This window comes from Poecilia reticulata, linkage group LG1, assembly GCF_000633615.1.
Source record: "Poecilia reticulata strain Guanapo linkage group LG1, Guppy_female_1.0+MT, whole genome shotgun sequence".
NCBI lineage: Eukaryota > Metazoa > Chordata > Actinopteri > Cyprinodontiformes > Poeciliidae > Poecilia > Poecilia reticulata.
The window spans coordinates 30,063,183-30,079,317 of NC_024331.1; the positions used below are offsets into that span (position 1 = coordinate 30,063,183).

At 40.2% G+C, this 16,135-nt stretch overlaps 1 protein-coding gene across 2 annotated transcripts in view; it reads right to left on the bottom strand.

Annotated features, from left to right (window-relative positions):
- The window catches only part of hhip (hedgehog interacting protein), a 40,265-nt gene extending 24,359 nt beyond the window's left edge, over window positions 1-15,906 (bottom strand). Inside the window, exons 1-4 of one of the 2 annotated variants that reach the window (XM_008420114.2) lie at window positions 15,172-15,906; window positions 10,854-11,046; window positions 6,526-6,670; window positions 5,501-5,702 (exon numbers count right to left, since the gene is read on the bottom strand). In XM_008420114.2, coding sequence (XP_008418336.1) covers window positions 5,501-5,702; window positions 6,526-6,670; window positions 10,854-11,046; window positions 15,172-15,441 — 810 coding nt within the window. In that variant the 5' untranslated portion in view covers window positions 15,442-15,906. Of the gene's footprint in view, window positions 1-5,500; window positions 5,703-6,525; window positions 6,671-10,853; window positions 11,047-14,799; window positions 14,889-15,171 lie in introns of those variants that run through there. The other variant, XM_008420124.1, reaches the window with a different exon arrangement.
- Window positions 15,907-16,135: the final 229 nt, after the last annotated feature.

Consider the following 16,135-nt stretch of genomic DNA (forward strand, 5'->3'; position numbering starts at 1 on the left):
ACTGTTACAAACGAGAAGGTACTCTAAGTTCCAGTAATCAACAAGAGAGACTAAAGTTATAATTTAGATGATGTTTTCACAGCCTCATTTTAGAGAGAAATATTGAGCAAGTTGCTGAAACCCTTGACGCTGCAGAAGTCATAGATCCTCCGCCAAAAAATATGAATAATGGCAATAAATGTCAGATTCCTGAAGTGCTTTATGGATGTGGATGCACTATAATATTCCGATGGCTGTTAGTCAAAGCAGAGATGGTTCTGCTTGCCAGATATTGTGAATATTGGAAGAAAAAGTGCAAACTTCACCTAAAGGTTAGATCCATATGATGGAAATGGATATGCAGTGACCCACATTCCCAAAATAAACTTGTGACAGGGAATGAAGCAAAGAGGCATAGATCATGAGCCAAACGGGGGACCACCGGGACACACAGAGGTTTATTGGGCTGAAATATTACCTCCCCTGCTAATGACTGACTCGTTCAGCAGCAGAGGAACAGCAGAACTGGCACCAGAGCCATAAGAAACAAACACTGCATACGAAAGCAGTCTGAGGAGATAGCTTGATTAAAAGAAGACAAAGTACCACCCCGAGATTTCTTAGAACTAAGCACAAACTGCTGCCAAACCTGCAGTAGATCAGATTCTGTTCAGATATTTGAAAAGCCGTACTGCGCCTAACAAGATCAGTGCAAAGAGTGTAAAAACACCTCAAACTGACAGTTGGAGAATGAACTTACTGCCAAGTATCACAGAACAAATAAAGAACCACTGCAACGCCTGCACCTAGTTGTAGTTTTACATGAGATGTGTCTTTTGTATTTCCTGTGGCAGTGTGTTACGACCCCCGCAGGACCCTGTGGTTAGATTAGGCATTTATCTTTCCTATGCAACACTGATTACTGATATGGGACACCTGAGGACGTGGTAAGGCCTTCGGTTATTTAAACCCTGACTGCCTCTGCCCTCCTCCACCGGTATGCTGCTGCTGCTGCTGCTGGTGCCTTTTACTTTATGGATTATTTTGACTGCATATTACAACACTGAGTTCATTTTATTTTATTTTCACTGATTTCACACTTCATATTAGGAAGTTTGATTTTTTTTTTTTTTTTGCCTCAGCTTGGGTTAGAAAAAATAATTATATTTCAGAATTTAAACAGTGGGTTTTTTTTTGTGACCTTTAAGTCAGGTCATAACAACTGAGAGCTCATCGAATTGTGTAATTGGAGGCTTGTTGCTCTTCTAGTAAGGTAACAATTGGGGCTTGTGGCCTTATATTGTTTTGTGAAGATTATGGCTCTTTTGTTGGCACTGGACAAAAGTATTTATTCATGCTGACAAGACGCTGCAGACCAGCTGAACTTTGTTGGTTATAGGAAAACCTGTGCAGCTTGGTTGCTAGTCTTTGCTAAACGTTTTTCATCCATGTGTTTTTGATTGTTGTAGTCATTAAGTATAAGTACCATACTTAATGAATTTAAGTCATTAAGTATGGCTCTTTAGTAGTAGCAGGCACACTTCCGCTAATGTGCTAATAGCGGAGCTACTTTGTCTTTTAGTGTCTTAGCTAACTTTGAAAACGTCTAGCTTTCCCTAAATTACATTTTCTGGATAAATTCAAAACTGCTTATTATTTACTTGGCTGTCTTATACATATTAAGTTGAATAAAGTTTGATGTCTGTGTTGAAGTTTTGGTTATCGGCTGAGAACAAGACATGGACTTAAATACCATTAAACTGGTGCTTGAGGGTTGTAGTCTTTCAATTCCATTTAGCATACTGTTATTCAGTATTAATAAGCTGAACTAAAACACCAGGAACTTTAATAAAGAATCAAATAACTACATGTCAGTAATGACTGAATGCAGTCGCTGACTTGTCTCCTTTTCAGAGCTCCTGTATATGAATGTATGACATTCACAGTTTGTGTGTAGAAACAAATATGATGACTTTCATTTTTGTGTATTGATGACCGATTTGTTTATTTACGTTTCTGTACAAAGAGACGACTGGTGTGGTTTGCCACAACACTAACAGTCGTAAACAGGAGTTCTGAAACCTGGCCACTGACAGATATATTAATGCAATTTCATAAACAAAAATAAACCTGTTTGGTTTCCCACTCATAATCTGCTCATTTTGACTAGAAAAGGTCTAGCCGACAGACAGTCGCTCTCATATACAACATCTGGTCGGCTGCACCTCCCTGGTGGAGGTGTGCTGAGGTGTGCCTGTGTTTATTTGTACTGTAGAATGAAACCACTGTGAAGCAATTGGTAAATAAAGTTTTATAGCTCTGATTTACTGTTGTGTTCAGCATCTGGAACTGTCTTACGTCTTCAGCTCAAATGTTGCTGATCCGTCTATCTTTCACTGTGTGTGTGTGTGTGTCTTTTTCATTAGGTCAGGATACAAGAGCCAAGAAAATAATGTTGAAGTTGCAAACAGCCAGCAAGTACTACTGCTTATTCTGCCTTTAAAAACAAATTGCGCTGGTGAGCGCTGCATTACAGAAAGCCTTGATGTCGACGGAAGACAGAAATAATAGAAATAAAAACACCATATTTCTAGTCGAATTGTTCTAATTAAATGGAACCGCAAAAAGACTTGAACGATTTACGTCCGCAAACAGAATGCAGACGTCACACAGCAGCTTACTGTTTACAGAGGTAAACAAGATGAAGGAAGCTAATAAAAGGAAAGCACAACTAATAGCGATAGCCTTTTATGGGCCATTGACTGCAAATTCTGTAGAGAAGTCTGTTTGGATGCGTAGTCGGTAAAAGGAGAAGTGTGGATGTGATGTGTTGAGCTTCACCGACACAGTCACTTCAGAATTATAAGTTTCTACCATTTATGTCCAGATTTCTCACATCTGGCTTCTTCTGATGCAGAATTATGACCCATGTCTCACCTCAATGACTTAAAAGTTGGATAAAATGCGGCATGATCGTTTTTGGCTCCAGACGCTTTGAAAACTATCAGATTATCCAATTTACTACCACATATGGAAGTGGCACGAATCAGATTTTTGGGGGGTAAAAAGATAAAATTGGGGCATTCAGAATATCATAAAAAAGTCAGATATGGATCGCATTTGCCTCCTCAGTATGTAGCCAAAGTGGTTCATTCCTATTCACTTTTCTCTGCAAAATCCTACATTTCTCCAGACAAAGCTTTAGGGATTTACACTGGTCACTCTTTTCCATGTTTTCTGCATAAGTCTATTTTTCTAAACTGCAACAGGTCTGAAACTCACAGGTTTACGGACCCCAGACTATGGCTTAATTCAAACCCCACTCTTCACTATAATATCTGCTTAACCCCAAAGCCTGTGTGATGTAAATGTCGTCATCTTTACCACAATCAGAGGACATATCGTGCAGGCATCTAAAAGGGGTGTGGCTTGTAGCATTCAACAGAAGACGTGTTGGGGATTTCCCTGGTGTTAGGTTAAACTCTGTGATTAGGCCCTCATGCAGGTTGTTTTAATGCAGACATTGATGCGTCATATTCAACATGTAATTATCTGGAATAGATTCTGTTGGTCAGAGTATTTCTCAGATGTGATAACGCTGGAGGAAGCGTCGGGGCAAAGGATGGAATGATTGGGCCTTCGTCCTAAGAGAACACCCACAGCGAAGGTGGAAGCCTATATAGGCCCAGCATGCTATTGTTTCTGTGCAGTTTGTCTTAATTGGCACTGGGGGATCCATGAAGTATGGGAGAGGGGGGACAAGCAGCAGGAAACACAGAACATTACAATCAAAGCATGTGCATGCGGCTGAAGATAACCTGCTATCTGCCCCGTCCCCTGAGTGTCTGCGTTCCTCTCTCTGTATAAAAGCAGCTCCATCCTGTTGATGCTCCCAGTAAACACCTCAACCCTCTCTGGATCACTCCATCACTTGTTGCCGGGGTCTTCTTCCGGCAGCCAACATCACAGAATAGGACTCCTGGGGTCGGCAGAGGATTGAGCCACATCTAATTGTCATAATAAGTCACTTTATCCACAGCCAGTTTGGATTGAATGATGATAAGAGAGCTGAGAAGTGCAGGAAGTTCATCCCGCAGGGGGCAGTTTCATTTTCAAATGCTGTGCTACGTTTGACTCCTTATAAACAAAGTGTCTTGTCAGTGGAAGAGCAAGGGGCGTGCAAGCTGGATAAACTTCCTGTCTGGGAGTGTGCCCCTGAAAACATCCCTGCTATTCCATCTCCTTGTGCAATCTGAAGTATTTCTGGACATTTTTCAAATTCAAAATCTGATTACGCAAATATTATTGATGGAAAATATGTTTCAAGAATGTAATCCTGAGGCCTGAAGTTTCTTTGAAGCTGAGACACTGACAATAAATTATTTTGAAAAGATAGTTTTTGGAACATATGTTTAGTATCAAAATGAGACAACAAACTTTTCAAATGTTATTTCAGATGCAAAAAACAGAGACAATAATGGATAGTTAGTATAAGTTACGGTACACTTGTTCACTTGCCCTCTGAAACCCCATTATCATCTCACGGTCCTCTCTCCAACTCTGCAGGGTTATGGCTTAATACATTTCTGCAAGGACATGCTCTTCTGGAAACATTTTGAAAGAAAATATTTATCCATGCAATTTATGGCCAGTTTGGGATATTTTAATTTCCACTAACATGTTATTCAGTAACTGCCCTAAAAATAATCTCATTTTCTTTTTCAAATATGTAACCACTAAGTCGGGGAAATTGAAAGGCCTGACTTCTACCCCTGTCTCAGCATGAAGTCAGGAGTAGAAGTCAAGTTTCCTAACCCGTGTAGCCGGTGCGTCTCCGGTACCAGGAGCAGCAGCACTTCCACCAACAGAATCAATTCCAACTCTAGGGAGCTAAATGAAAATACAGATGCATTCTGGACAAACACCCAGCAACAACAGTGCAACACAGTCCTACCAACATAAGCAACCTTTCAAATTAAAAGCCCAAACTCTGCTCTTTCCAATGATATAAGCATCACTGTTCTATGGGCAAAACTCACTGAACCAACAGCTGGAGAAGACAAAARATTAGGCTTATTTCATGAAGTCTGACCTTTACTGTTTTATGGCCATAATCTGCATTAGAGTTGAATTGAAATTACTTTATTTTGGTAAAGTGCTTTTAAATGACGTGCTTTGAAATGCTGCTACATAAATAAACTAATACCTCTAAACAAACTTGCATGCTTCACTGTTTTTACATGAATTTTGGTACAGCAAATGGTCAGATCTTGTAGTTTACCAGATGCTTTGGTTCGCATTTGCAYGTTTGTAATGTGACAAAACGTGAAAATGTTCATGAATACTTTCCCAAGATACTGAAGGTACTGAACATCAATCATGAATATAAACTCCTTATTTTTCTGGTATGAAGTCCATATTAATCCTTTGTAACTTACAAGTCCTTTACACAATCTATGAAAACATGTCTAAGACCCTGCAGTTTGGCAGAAAAATCTCACAAAAGCAGACACTTTCCTACCTTCAGTCCGCTCTGCACCAGCTTGTGGAGATCCAAGAAGGGCTCCTTGATAACTTCGAGGTTATGGTTGAGTATCCTGACAATTCCCTCTCTCTCCACAACAAAAAGCCGCTGAGAGCCATCGCCACAGTGCACCACAGCCACCGGCTGCCTCAGACCACTCAACACCTCCTGAGGACAGTAGCAGTTGTGTTTGTGTTTCCTGGGAAACATGGAAAAGGCAAAAGGTCAAGGAATGATGTGTCCCTCAATAATCCAATTATAGCGGCATAAGAAGCTGAGGTGACTTTTAGGTTGCAGTATTTAAAATCAGGAACAGCACACAGAGGATCAGCTTCACTTTTTGTTGTATATACTCTAGATTGAAAGAATTAATAAGGTGAGTTGAATTGTCAGTTTTCCAAAAGTCCCAAAAGTTTGACCACTACAGCTGCATTTATTTGTATAATGTGTGTCTAATAACTGGTAGCTATTACCATCATAATGATCACTCTCTGGTTCCTGGAAAGTATCAGTCCTACAAGATCATCGCATCTGCCCACCACAAAACTCAGAAATATTGAGATTAATCTAAAAGATTTTCCAGAAAAAAATTTGAAAATTATTGTAGATCAAAAAGTCAAACATTTTCTGGAAAAAAAATATTTCAGATAATCTCACAATCTTTTGTGTGGAAATTTTCTGAGCTCAACAAATTGAAAATTGTAAACTTTTGAAACTCTGAAAACTTCCTAAAGTCAAATATGTTTTACTTTAATTTTTTTCTGAAAAATTTCTGAGAATAATCTTGGTTGGATTAAAATTGGATTTTTATATCTCGCAAACATATCAACTGATATTGACCACATGTATATTGCGATGTATGTTGTTATTGATTTATTGTTCAGTCCTACTTAAATCATAGTTGAAACATGTTGAACTTTGAACTCGTACCAGTGAAACCTGAGCGTCTAGAGCAGATCATCTTACTAACAGTAACTCAAGCACCACATAAAACAGAAAAAGGTGAAAGTCAGAGTACAAACCTGCTGATATCTTCTATTTTCTCATCTTCCAAGTAGTTGGAATCTTGCCCAAGCTGTTGCCTTCGTTGATAATCAGGAAAACACAAGCCGGCACCTCTCCTCCCATAGTACTGACAGAACTCATCCACATCAGCTTGGAACAGCTCTAGCAAACACAGCACATACAAGGCGACACTTACTGCTGATGCTGAACAATTAAAACAGCTTTTTACACAAGTTTCAGGCAACTGAGTTATGTTTATGGATGTCTTGCTTTGTGCACAAATAACAACTAACAAAAGTTGCATAGGGACAGAGTAGGAGGAAAGTTTCCTCAAAAGGATTTGTGGAAAGGAATCTAGTTGAATCAATTCTGGTTCGAAGAGGCTGTAAAGAGCGAGTGAACAGAAACTGAGAAAAGGATAGCAGTTTAACTTTGAGCAGAGCAGAAACACTCAATTCCCAACTGAGACATCCATGCATGTTATTTTTAATTCTTCACATCATATCCTTGTGCAGTTGCCTAAATTTTTTTTTTTTAAATGAATCTAATCTTGTTGTCTAGACAGTTTCTAACTGAAAAATCTCTTCATTCATGTCTTTACATATATAGTAGGAAAGTCCATAGCTAATCCCAAGTACCTCAGTGCAGATCAAAGCAATATCACAGAAAAAACTCAAAGAAAAACTAATTTTGTAACCCGTTATTGTGATTTTTAGCAGCAACAACCTTGAATGCAGTCATTTTTTAAAATTACAGCTGAATTACATGCTCACTCCTTACAAAACCAGACTTTAGATCATGAACATTATGTTGTTTATCTAACTAATCAGGGTTCCCTGATAAATAAGTGTTTTGCCCTCTTTAAAATGTTGCTGACAGTGAAAGAAGGGATATCCCCAACTGTCAGGGAGAAGAAGTGTAAAGTTCAGCTGAAACAGACGTCATAAGAAACAAAAATCTTTCTGTAAATGTTGTCTGCACACATTAACAGGAACTGAATGTTTTACAAACCGAATTATCAACAATTCATTCAACCCTAATACTTCAGCTTCAAATTCAAACGTTGTTGTTGATGCTTGAAGCTGCATGTGTCAAGTTAAATATATCTTTGCGCAAACAATAAAACTAAGAAGGCGCTGATAAATCAGATTTGATTTCCTTAATTTTGGGAGATTGTGATCGGCGAAAGCGACTTTATCTAACTCAGGAAAGATGTGAAAATCTGCCACTGACTTCTTTTGCTCTCCTGTGAAAGATATCTGACTGACATACCCGGCCACCAGGTCACAACTGCAGGTGTGCAGTTAACAATCGCTTTGGGAATCAGTATCGGCAAATTCCTAATCTTAACAAATCTGAATTGCCACCACAAATGAGGAGTTTTGGTTCCCAATTGAATTGAGTCTATCAGACTATCAGATGTGAAAATGTCAGTGACTGACACAGAGTGTTGGAAGCATCATAATGGCAGGAAATAGAAAAGTGATTTTATTGCAAATGATTTTGCATATTCTTTGAATACCCCACATAAACAAATACAAGAAGATGCAGCAACTTGGTTTAACTTTGATAAAGCTTTCGCTGTTTTGCGTTACTGAGCAGCACTGGAGAACAGCATGTGAACTCAAACAATCAGCCTGTTCAATGTGGCTTGTCATTCAGAGTAAACAAGATGTTCCCATGGTGAGATATGCTCAACACCTAATTTGTGAAACAAAGACGGGATGTTCCAAAATGATGGCAGAAGGTGACCAGTAGTTATCGCTCCGCGACACCTCCAGCCAGCCCCGTCACAACACCATTCTCGTAAGAAAGCAAAATGTGCAGCGGGTCTCTGAGGCACTTTGAGACCTAACAACAATCTTGACAATATTGTTTCCTCTTGTTAATCCCGTGGAGGACAGAAGAGAGCAAATACACCAGCAATAAAAACACAAACAGGACTCTCCCAGTCCCTCCTTTCATCTCCTTCTCCTGCCACACACCGCAACGACTGACCGCATCAAATACTGGAGGTGATAGGATATCCCCTCAAACATCTAAACATAACATGAAGATCAAACACACACAGAGCTCTGGTTATACCACCCACACGCTTGTTTCTGTAGTTATCTTAACCGTGCTGGTTGGGGACCTTGGGTCCAGGATGAGGGAATGAGTGAAGGAAGATATGAGAGGAGTATAGAAAAGGTGGGGGCAGAAGTAAGACTCGAGGCAGGTCACATCTTTAGGGGGGCCGAGTACGTTGCCTAATCAAGAGACAGCAGCAAGTTTTAAGGAAGCAGGATGATAGGTGAAGAATGCTTCAAAGGCTTCTAGTTCGACTTAAAACCGTTGTGCTTAAAAAGATCCAGTCAAAGCAACATTGGTTTGAACATCACAACTGTAGGAAATTCCTACTTTGCTTGTTGTCTGTTGGTAAATCTAAAAAAAAAAAAGATTTTAAAATACCAGCATTTTGAACAAAAAAAGGAGAGTTTGAGCTAAGAAAAGGTGTAGGACAAAGAGAAACAGAGAGACAGTGTCCGTATTCCTGGCTCCCCGGCTCTAAAGTTATACTTCCATCTGGTTATCTTCCAAGCCAACCTGGGTGGCCCACCCAAAGCACTTGACATCTTGATGCACTTCAGCAGTTTTACATACACACAAGCTTTGTAGAAAAATAAATGTGTCATTCGTCACCACATATGCTGATCTGTGGTGGGCTGAGCGGGGCGAGCGAGAAGGAGCATAGAAGCAAAAAAACAAAACAAAAAAGAAAAGAAAAGAAAAAGGAAGAGAGCATTTCTGTCTTCAGCTTTTTTGATGAGACTCTTGGAGCCCATATGTCTGTCGGTATTCAAGCAAGAAATCTGTAACTTAGAACAAGTGCTCTTCTTCCACAGCCTTCTTGTTTTCTGTGAAGTCGCTGTCACCACTCTCGGCTGTAGCTTTGGTGTTCCACTTTATATACAAGCACCATGTTTGATGCAACCAGATATCTATTTGGATGAATTATACGTTTGACTTACAGCTTACCATGTTGTCGACATGTGTGTTTGAAACTGTTCTGCCTTCTCAAGTCCCTGCAGATCTAATCAGTTTGAGGAGACTCRCAGCCTAAAGTGTTTGATCATATTTGGCATGTTCTCTGAAATCACAGCGAACTATGATCTTACTTCTCTTCAAAAGAAAGTCTTCTGAAGAGCAGGTGCTTTCAGGCATAAAAACAATTCCTATGTGACAAACCACATGCGATGCATCAAAGAGTTTTGATGCCATCTCCATCGCTTCAGCTATGTTTAGAATCCTGTGCGGTTGAAACTTCAGAGAAAACAGCAACGGAGGAGCTGAGATGTAGCTTTTTAAGTGACAGTTTGTACCTGAAACAAAGCACACAGGAGATGTCTACACCACAAAATAGGGTTCACATGCTTTCTCAAAACATTTCCCCAGGAGAAACACAGGCCAGGTCCTGGTATCAAGGTGTGCCAAGGTTTAAAAGAGTTCTGGTTTTAAAACAGCTTACATTTTATGTCATACTGCTGCTATGCTGCTGGTGGTTCCTTATCTAACTCTGAAGTGTTGCTATGTCAGTATTTCAGTGTTTACAAAAAGTGATACTTGGTATACAAAAGTTTCACAACAACTGACCTAAAGAGAAGTAACTATATTTTATAAATGAAGTTTTTTTTTTTTTTTTTTTTAACAAAACCTATTAACATTAAGTTGTGCAATTGTACTGCTAAATAGTACACAACAGTTATTTTCAATGACCTATATTGATATGTATCAATGTTCCATGTGAACATTAATGTTTTAGGGATCTGCAAGCATAAATAATTTAAGTTCATTGCAATAACAATAACTCAGAATCTCTCCACAGTAACAGTAATAGAGAAGATTTACCATTATATGGAGTATGAATGTCTGTGCTCTGGATGAAATGAGCTCTATCAGACTGATTGAATGCTTGGTCTGCATAATGAAATTCTAGTGAATAATTTTGATCAAACTTTTATCGATTCATCCTCGCCTCGTAAGTACAGCGAGAAGCAAACCAGCGAACACGTTTTAGGACAGACTCGGCTATGAATGGAGGTGAGGTCAGATGAGGTAAGAGCTGGATAAATAAATATTCCCTGACCAGACTACTGACGCACCACTTTCTGCATAAACCCGGGGCTTTGCAAGGTCCACATGTGCGAGCAGAGTCTCGGTTACAAACAAGACCTGTTGTGAATTTTTACTCAACACAACAGGCAGGGCCCCAAAAAATGTGAATGTGTTTGTGTGGTTATCGCTAGGTGACCACACAGGCACACATTAAAGCTGCATTCATTGCCTTTATTATGGGTTTCATTACCTGGTATGTGCCCCCTGCAGGTGTAATAGAACTCCCGGCAGAAGTCCTGGCAGAGCCGCGGCAGGTCCGGCTCTCTGTGTGGCATCCGATCCATGTCTAAGGAGTGGAACAACACCTGGGCATTGGGGGAGCAGCGTGCACACTTGATCTCCTCCAGGAGATGTCCACATTCTGTGTTGTTGGTGGAGAAAATCTGGAGACCACACACAAAGAGAGCCAGCACCTTCTTAAAGGGGTTGAGAATCAACTTATAAACTTTTAACTCGTACTAAGATGTAGTTAAGAATCAGTGAGTTGTGTAAATAAAAATCATCAAATCTGAGAAACCTGCATTAAAGGTTGGATTTTTAATTTTTATGGAATCCTAACAACCTGCACCTGGTGTCTATTGGTTAAGGAAGTGATCTCTGACCCCATTGTCAGTCAAAATATGGAAACTTCTACCTGACAAAATGTAATGGAAAAAAAACTCTTTAAAAATAGGTCTTTGCAAAGTTCTGCAAATATAATTTTAAGGCTTAAAACACAAAGATTTTTAACATTTAATTTCAAATCTAATAATATTTTCTATTCAGACCAAATAATCTCATCCCCTGCCTGCTCACTGAAGTTTGCAGACAGTTAAAAAGTAATTACAATCTTCACGTCTGACAGTATTCAGAACAACAAAAACAAAATAAAGACTCTAAGTTACAGTCATTACGCAGAACTACACAAGGAGTTAATCCAAAAGAAATTAGCAGGATTATTTACATAACAAATTAGCTATAATAAAACACAATGTAATCTGTTTTAGGTCAAAAGCTCCGCTGTTGGGGCAGCCAAGCATGCTGGTGGTGTTTTGCTCTGTGTGAGGTCCATGTGTAAACACCAATTTCAAGATAGGCAGGCACATCATTCCCACTCTGGTATCAACAAATTAGCAGTCTGTCGAAGTCAATTAAAGCAGGGGACCCATGGCTAACATATGGACACCTTGCACTCGGGTTGCAGAACAAGTCCGCAACTCTGTAAAAGACTTTCTGCTTTTAAGTTGCATGGAGTTAGGTTAGTGCAACAGGTGGTGGAGCCCTTGACAAAAACCTGATGTTTCAGTACAAAAATACGCCGCCATAAAGGACAAAAAAACAAAAAGGTATTTCTGGAACAGACAGTGTGATGGTCAAAAACAGAACAGCACAAAATGTTATTATTCCATTTCAGCTCACAAACGCCAACCTGGATCACACTTTATATATAATAGATCCAAAGTCAATTTTCTTTTACTCTGAAAACGAGCTGATATGTTCCTCTGTCACGGCGCTCTCTGCTCTCATGCCTTCCAGTGTTGCGGGCATGCCTGCTCCCTTGCTCTAAAGTGCCCATTGATTCTGTGTGCCATGGCCTGGCACAAGGTCCACAGAGAGAAGCATTTGTGTGCTCTCAGCCATGCCCCGTGTCCATATGTTGCTGGGATGGACTCCAATGTTGCCATCATCCAAACCAGAACAAGTGGGCCCTTTGTTTGTTGTGTTTTTGCTGAATCTCCGGGGGCATAATTCTCAAAATGAGGAAGAAAATAACAGGCGGGCTAAAAATGGCCAAAACCTAAACACACAGGTTGTCAGAGTCCATTACAATATATTTTAAAGAGATGCCTACATAGTTGCAAGATTTGTGTAGGAGAACAGCCATAACAAGACTGTCACTATGCTCCTGTACGATCAGAACTGAATAGAGTAATTTCAATCAAAATATAGTAATATTACGTCATAATAAGGATCAAAATATCCCTCAAACAAATTGGGACTTACTTATTATTTGTATACTTTTGAAAGAATTGGTCCTTTTAAAAGACATCCAGAACAACTTTCAACATCTTTCAGTTTTAGATGATGTCCCACTTTAAACTATGATAAGAATTGATGAGACTAATCTTGCATATGAAAACACCATCATCAACATCTAACTGAAGTCTGTTTTGCAAATTTCTAGTCTAGTCACCGTCAACAGAACTTTCTTGATCTTTCTTCAAGAGTTTAAAGCAATAAAGGAAATAGTTTCTGTGTAGCACTGACAGACTTGGGCTGAGAAAGAGTCATCCCCAAAACCCTTATCTAAATATTGACAATTTGCACTAAGTGACAACTTTTTGGGTACTTGGTAGAAGAAAGCCATGCTCGGAGAACGGGGAGTTGCAATGGGGAGTTGCAATCGTCACAAATGTGAAGATGCACCTGCTTCCTTCACCTGCTTTCTGCTCACCGATATAAGCAAAAGGATGCTTCTGGTTTTTGTAAAGGAAAACTGCTTTCATGCTCACTACCATGAAAATTGCATGTTTTGTTTTTAGTCTGCGGCTGGTACTCAACAAGCCCACAACCCAGAGCCAATCTGCAACACACTTTCAGCCTGGCTTATGCATAATGCTGGAACTTCCTGCTTTTACTCCAAAAAGAAGAAGAAAAAAAAACTAACAGAGCACAAATATAGGCCTGGGTGGGCCACCAGTTCCAATGTTTTAAAAGGTTATGTTCTAAAAATCACGTAAAATTTCACAGCATACTGTTCCAAAGGTTTTAAGTACTTTAAATTATATGCTAAGGAAGTGTCACAAAAGAGTGAGTCAGTCACCAGACAAAAAAAAACTGTGGTGGGCTTTTCTCTCACTTACAACTAACAAAAATTCAGCTGTTTTGAAATATTTTCTGTTGCGCAAAGTATAGAGAGGCAATAAGTGGAAACTAAAGGAGCGACACCTTTAGTTTCCGCTTAATGGAAACTAGCTAGGAGTAACCTCCACCCAAACAGACAGCCTGCCTACTTAGAAAATTGAGAATATATTGTTCTCAATTTGCCCTTCAAAAACGACATAGCACTATTTGGTTAAGTATATGTCTCAAACAGACAATGAATGACATGATAATAAAGAAGTCAAGTTATAGTGGAAGCATAGAAATAAAAAATCGATTCAGGTATGTATTTTTGCTTTTTTTCCCCTGTGTGTGTGTGTTTAAATGCTATCTTGTTGGTGTAATATCTGTACTCAAGGTTATCAAATCATCTGATCCTCATACTGGGCAGGCATCTTTAATATGACTTCCGCTTCTCTAAAAACATTTTTTTTTTAAAGGAAAACTTGTCTTTGGGGTTTCAAAATGCTCGTCCACAGTCAACCATAAGAGATGGGGGAGCAAAGGCTGCACTAAAGCTTAAACAAAACACTTGCCCTCAGGGAATAGGTGTAAGTTTGCTGGCAGGGGGAGACACTGGAGAATACACACCCCCTCAAAGGCATTAACACCCGGACAAGGCTGATTACTGGGAGGGGGAGAGAAGAGAGTGATGTTTTCCAGCTTCTCCTATTAGTGAAACCAACAAGCACAATGGTGTTGTTGTTATTCTTTTGCTATAATCAGAAAAGGCTCCGTGTGTGGGCAGTGTAGTAGGGGAGGAGGAGAAGTCGAGTTCGTCCTATTCAGTCCCCACCTCCGCCACCCCCTCCAACCCCCACCACCCCAACCACCACCTCTTATTTGCATGACTTGAGCAAATTAAATGATGCAATATGTGCTTTTTTGTATCGCACAAAGTGAGATACCACCCAGCCACTGAATTATACGAGGGGCACTTTTACATGAGAATGGCCCGATGAGAATCCAAAGGAGTCGCCCGTTTGGCGCATACAGTTGCGTTTTGTGCACGTCCCAAGAGCGATTCAGACTCTCCTGTAGGGGTTTTTAATTCGCGTTTTAACGGTCAAAGCTGACGTGAGCCAAAGGCTGCGGCTGGAGTGACGATTTTCTCTCTTTTTTACGTTCGAAATGAAAAGAACGTCAACTACCCAAACTTATCTTAAAACACTTCAAAACAACCGAGAACATGCGACATAAGTGACAAGTCTATGAGCTCCTGGTTATTAAAAGACTAAAAAAATTAAAAAAAAACACACAAAACAAACTCCTACCTTTTTTCACGAGCAAGCGGGTTCGACAGCTTAGCTAGCAAGCGCTCCGTCTGGACGGTTAGCTCACTGTGAAGCGAGATGTAACGTGAATCGGGGCGATTGATTGCCATGGTAACGCAGAAGCGAATTGGACACACATAAACGTTACACCAGCATGTTCAAAACGCACAATAAACACGACGGTTGTTCTTTTGCTTTCAAAAAGGAGAATAAGCACTAAATATGTACACGTTTTGTTATAAGCGAAGAGGACAAACTATTTTAGTAACATTCCCGTCACATTCCCTACATTAATAATAGAAACGACAGTGATTGTAGGCGTTTGAGTGTGTTTCCCCAGTAAAAATCATACTAACGTCTTCTTCTACCTACCCGGGCATCCCCGCGGTGCAGGATCTGATAGGTGGCTCTCCTGGTGGGACAACAGGACACACGGGGGTACAACCTGTGGCAAACTTCTCCGCTGCTGCTGCCGTCAAGCAGCACTTTTCGCTCCCTTTTCTTCAGACGCTTGGGCAAGCTTCCGTCGTAGCATCTTCTCCTCCTGGGGCTCAACTCTCCTCTCTCACCGAACTTTGCGTCCCCACATTCCCACACGTTCACCGCGATGGCCAGGACGAGCACGAATTGCAAGTGCTTCATTGTTTCAAAAACATATACAAACAAAATAAAGAAGAAAAAGGGGACTTCTCTTTTTTCAAAAATGCAAATGTGCCCCTGCAGCACAGTTTGTATATCTAGTTGTATTATCCAAACACCAGAAGCTGCTAAAAAAAAAAGGTATTTTATACTATTATTCCTAGATGAAACTGTCTTTAATTTAATTATCACAATGAGGAAAGTTGTTTAAAAATAAATTAACAAACTCCTTCCTCAGAATAAACGGTTTAACTTGACATTTAGAAACCAAATAAAAAAAGAGACCAATAAAATTTATCCTCAAGAACACACACACACACAAACAAAATCCCCAACAGAAAAGAGCCTGATGTTCCTTTAAAAGGGTAAATTCCTGCAGGGAACGGCTCGCCAGCTTGTGCACGCACGGCACAAAACAACATGAGAAAATAAAAGTTGTCTCTAAGTCCTCTCAGAGCGCTCACATGTTTTCTCGTGCTGTTTCCTCCTTCTTTTTAACCAGCGCGCGAGAAGCGGAGCGAGCGCTGTGACGTATGGCTGCGCGGGGGCGCGCGTGGCAAGCACGCTCGCGCGCGCCCACGTCGAGGTGGAAACGTTTTACCTGGCAGAGCGTAGACGGAGGCTGGAGATGAGTGCTGCTCCTGCAATGCCCCGTATACCGCGGTCTGAGTAAACTTGTAATGCAAATGAGAAAGCA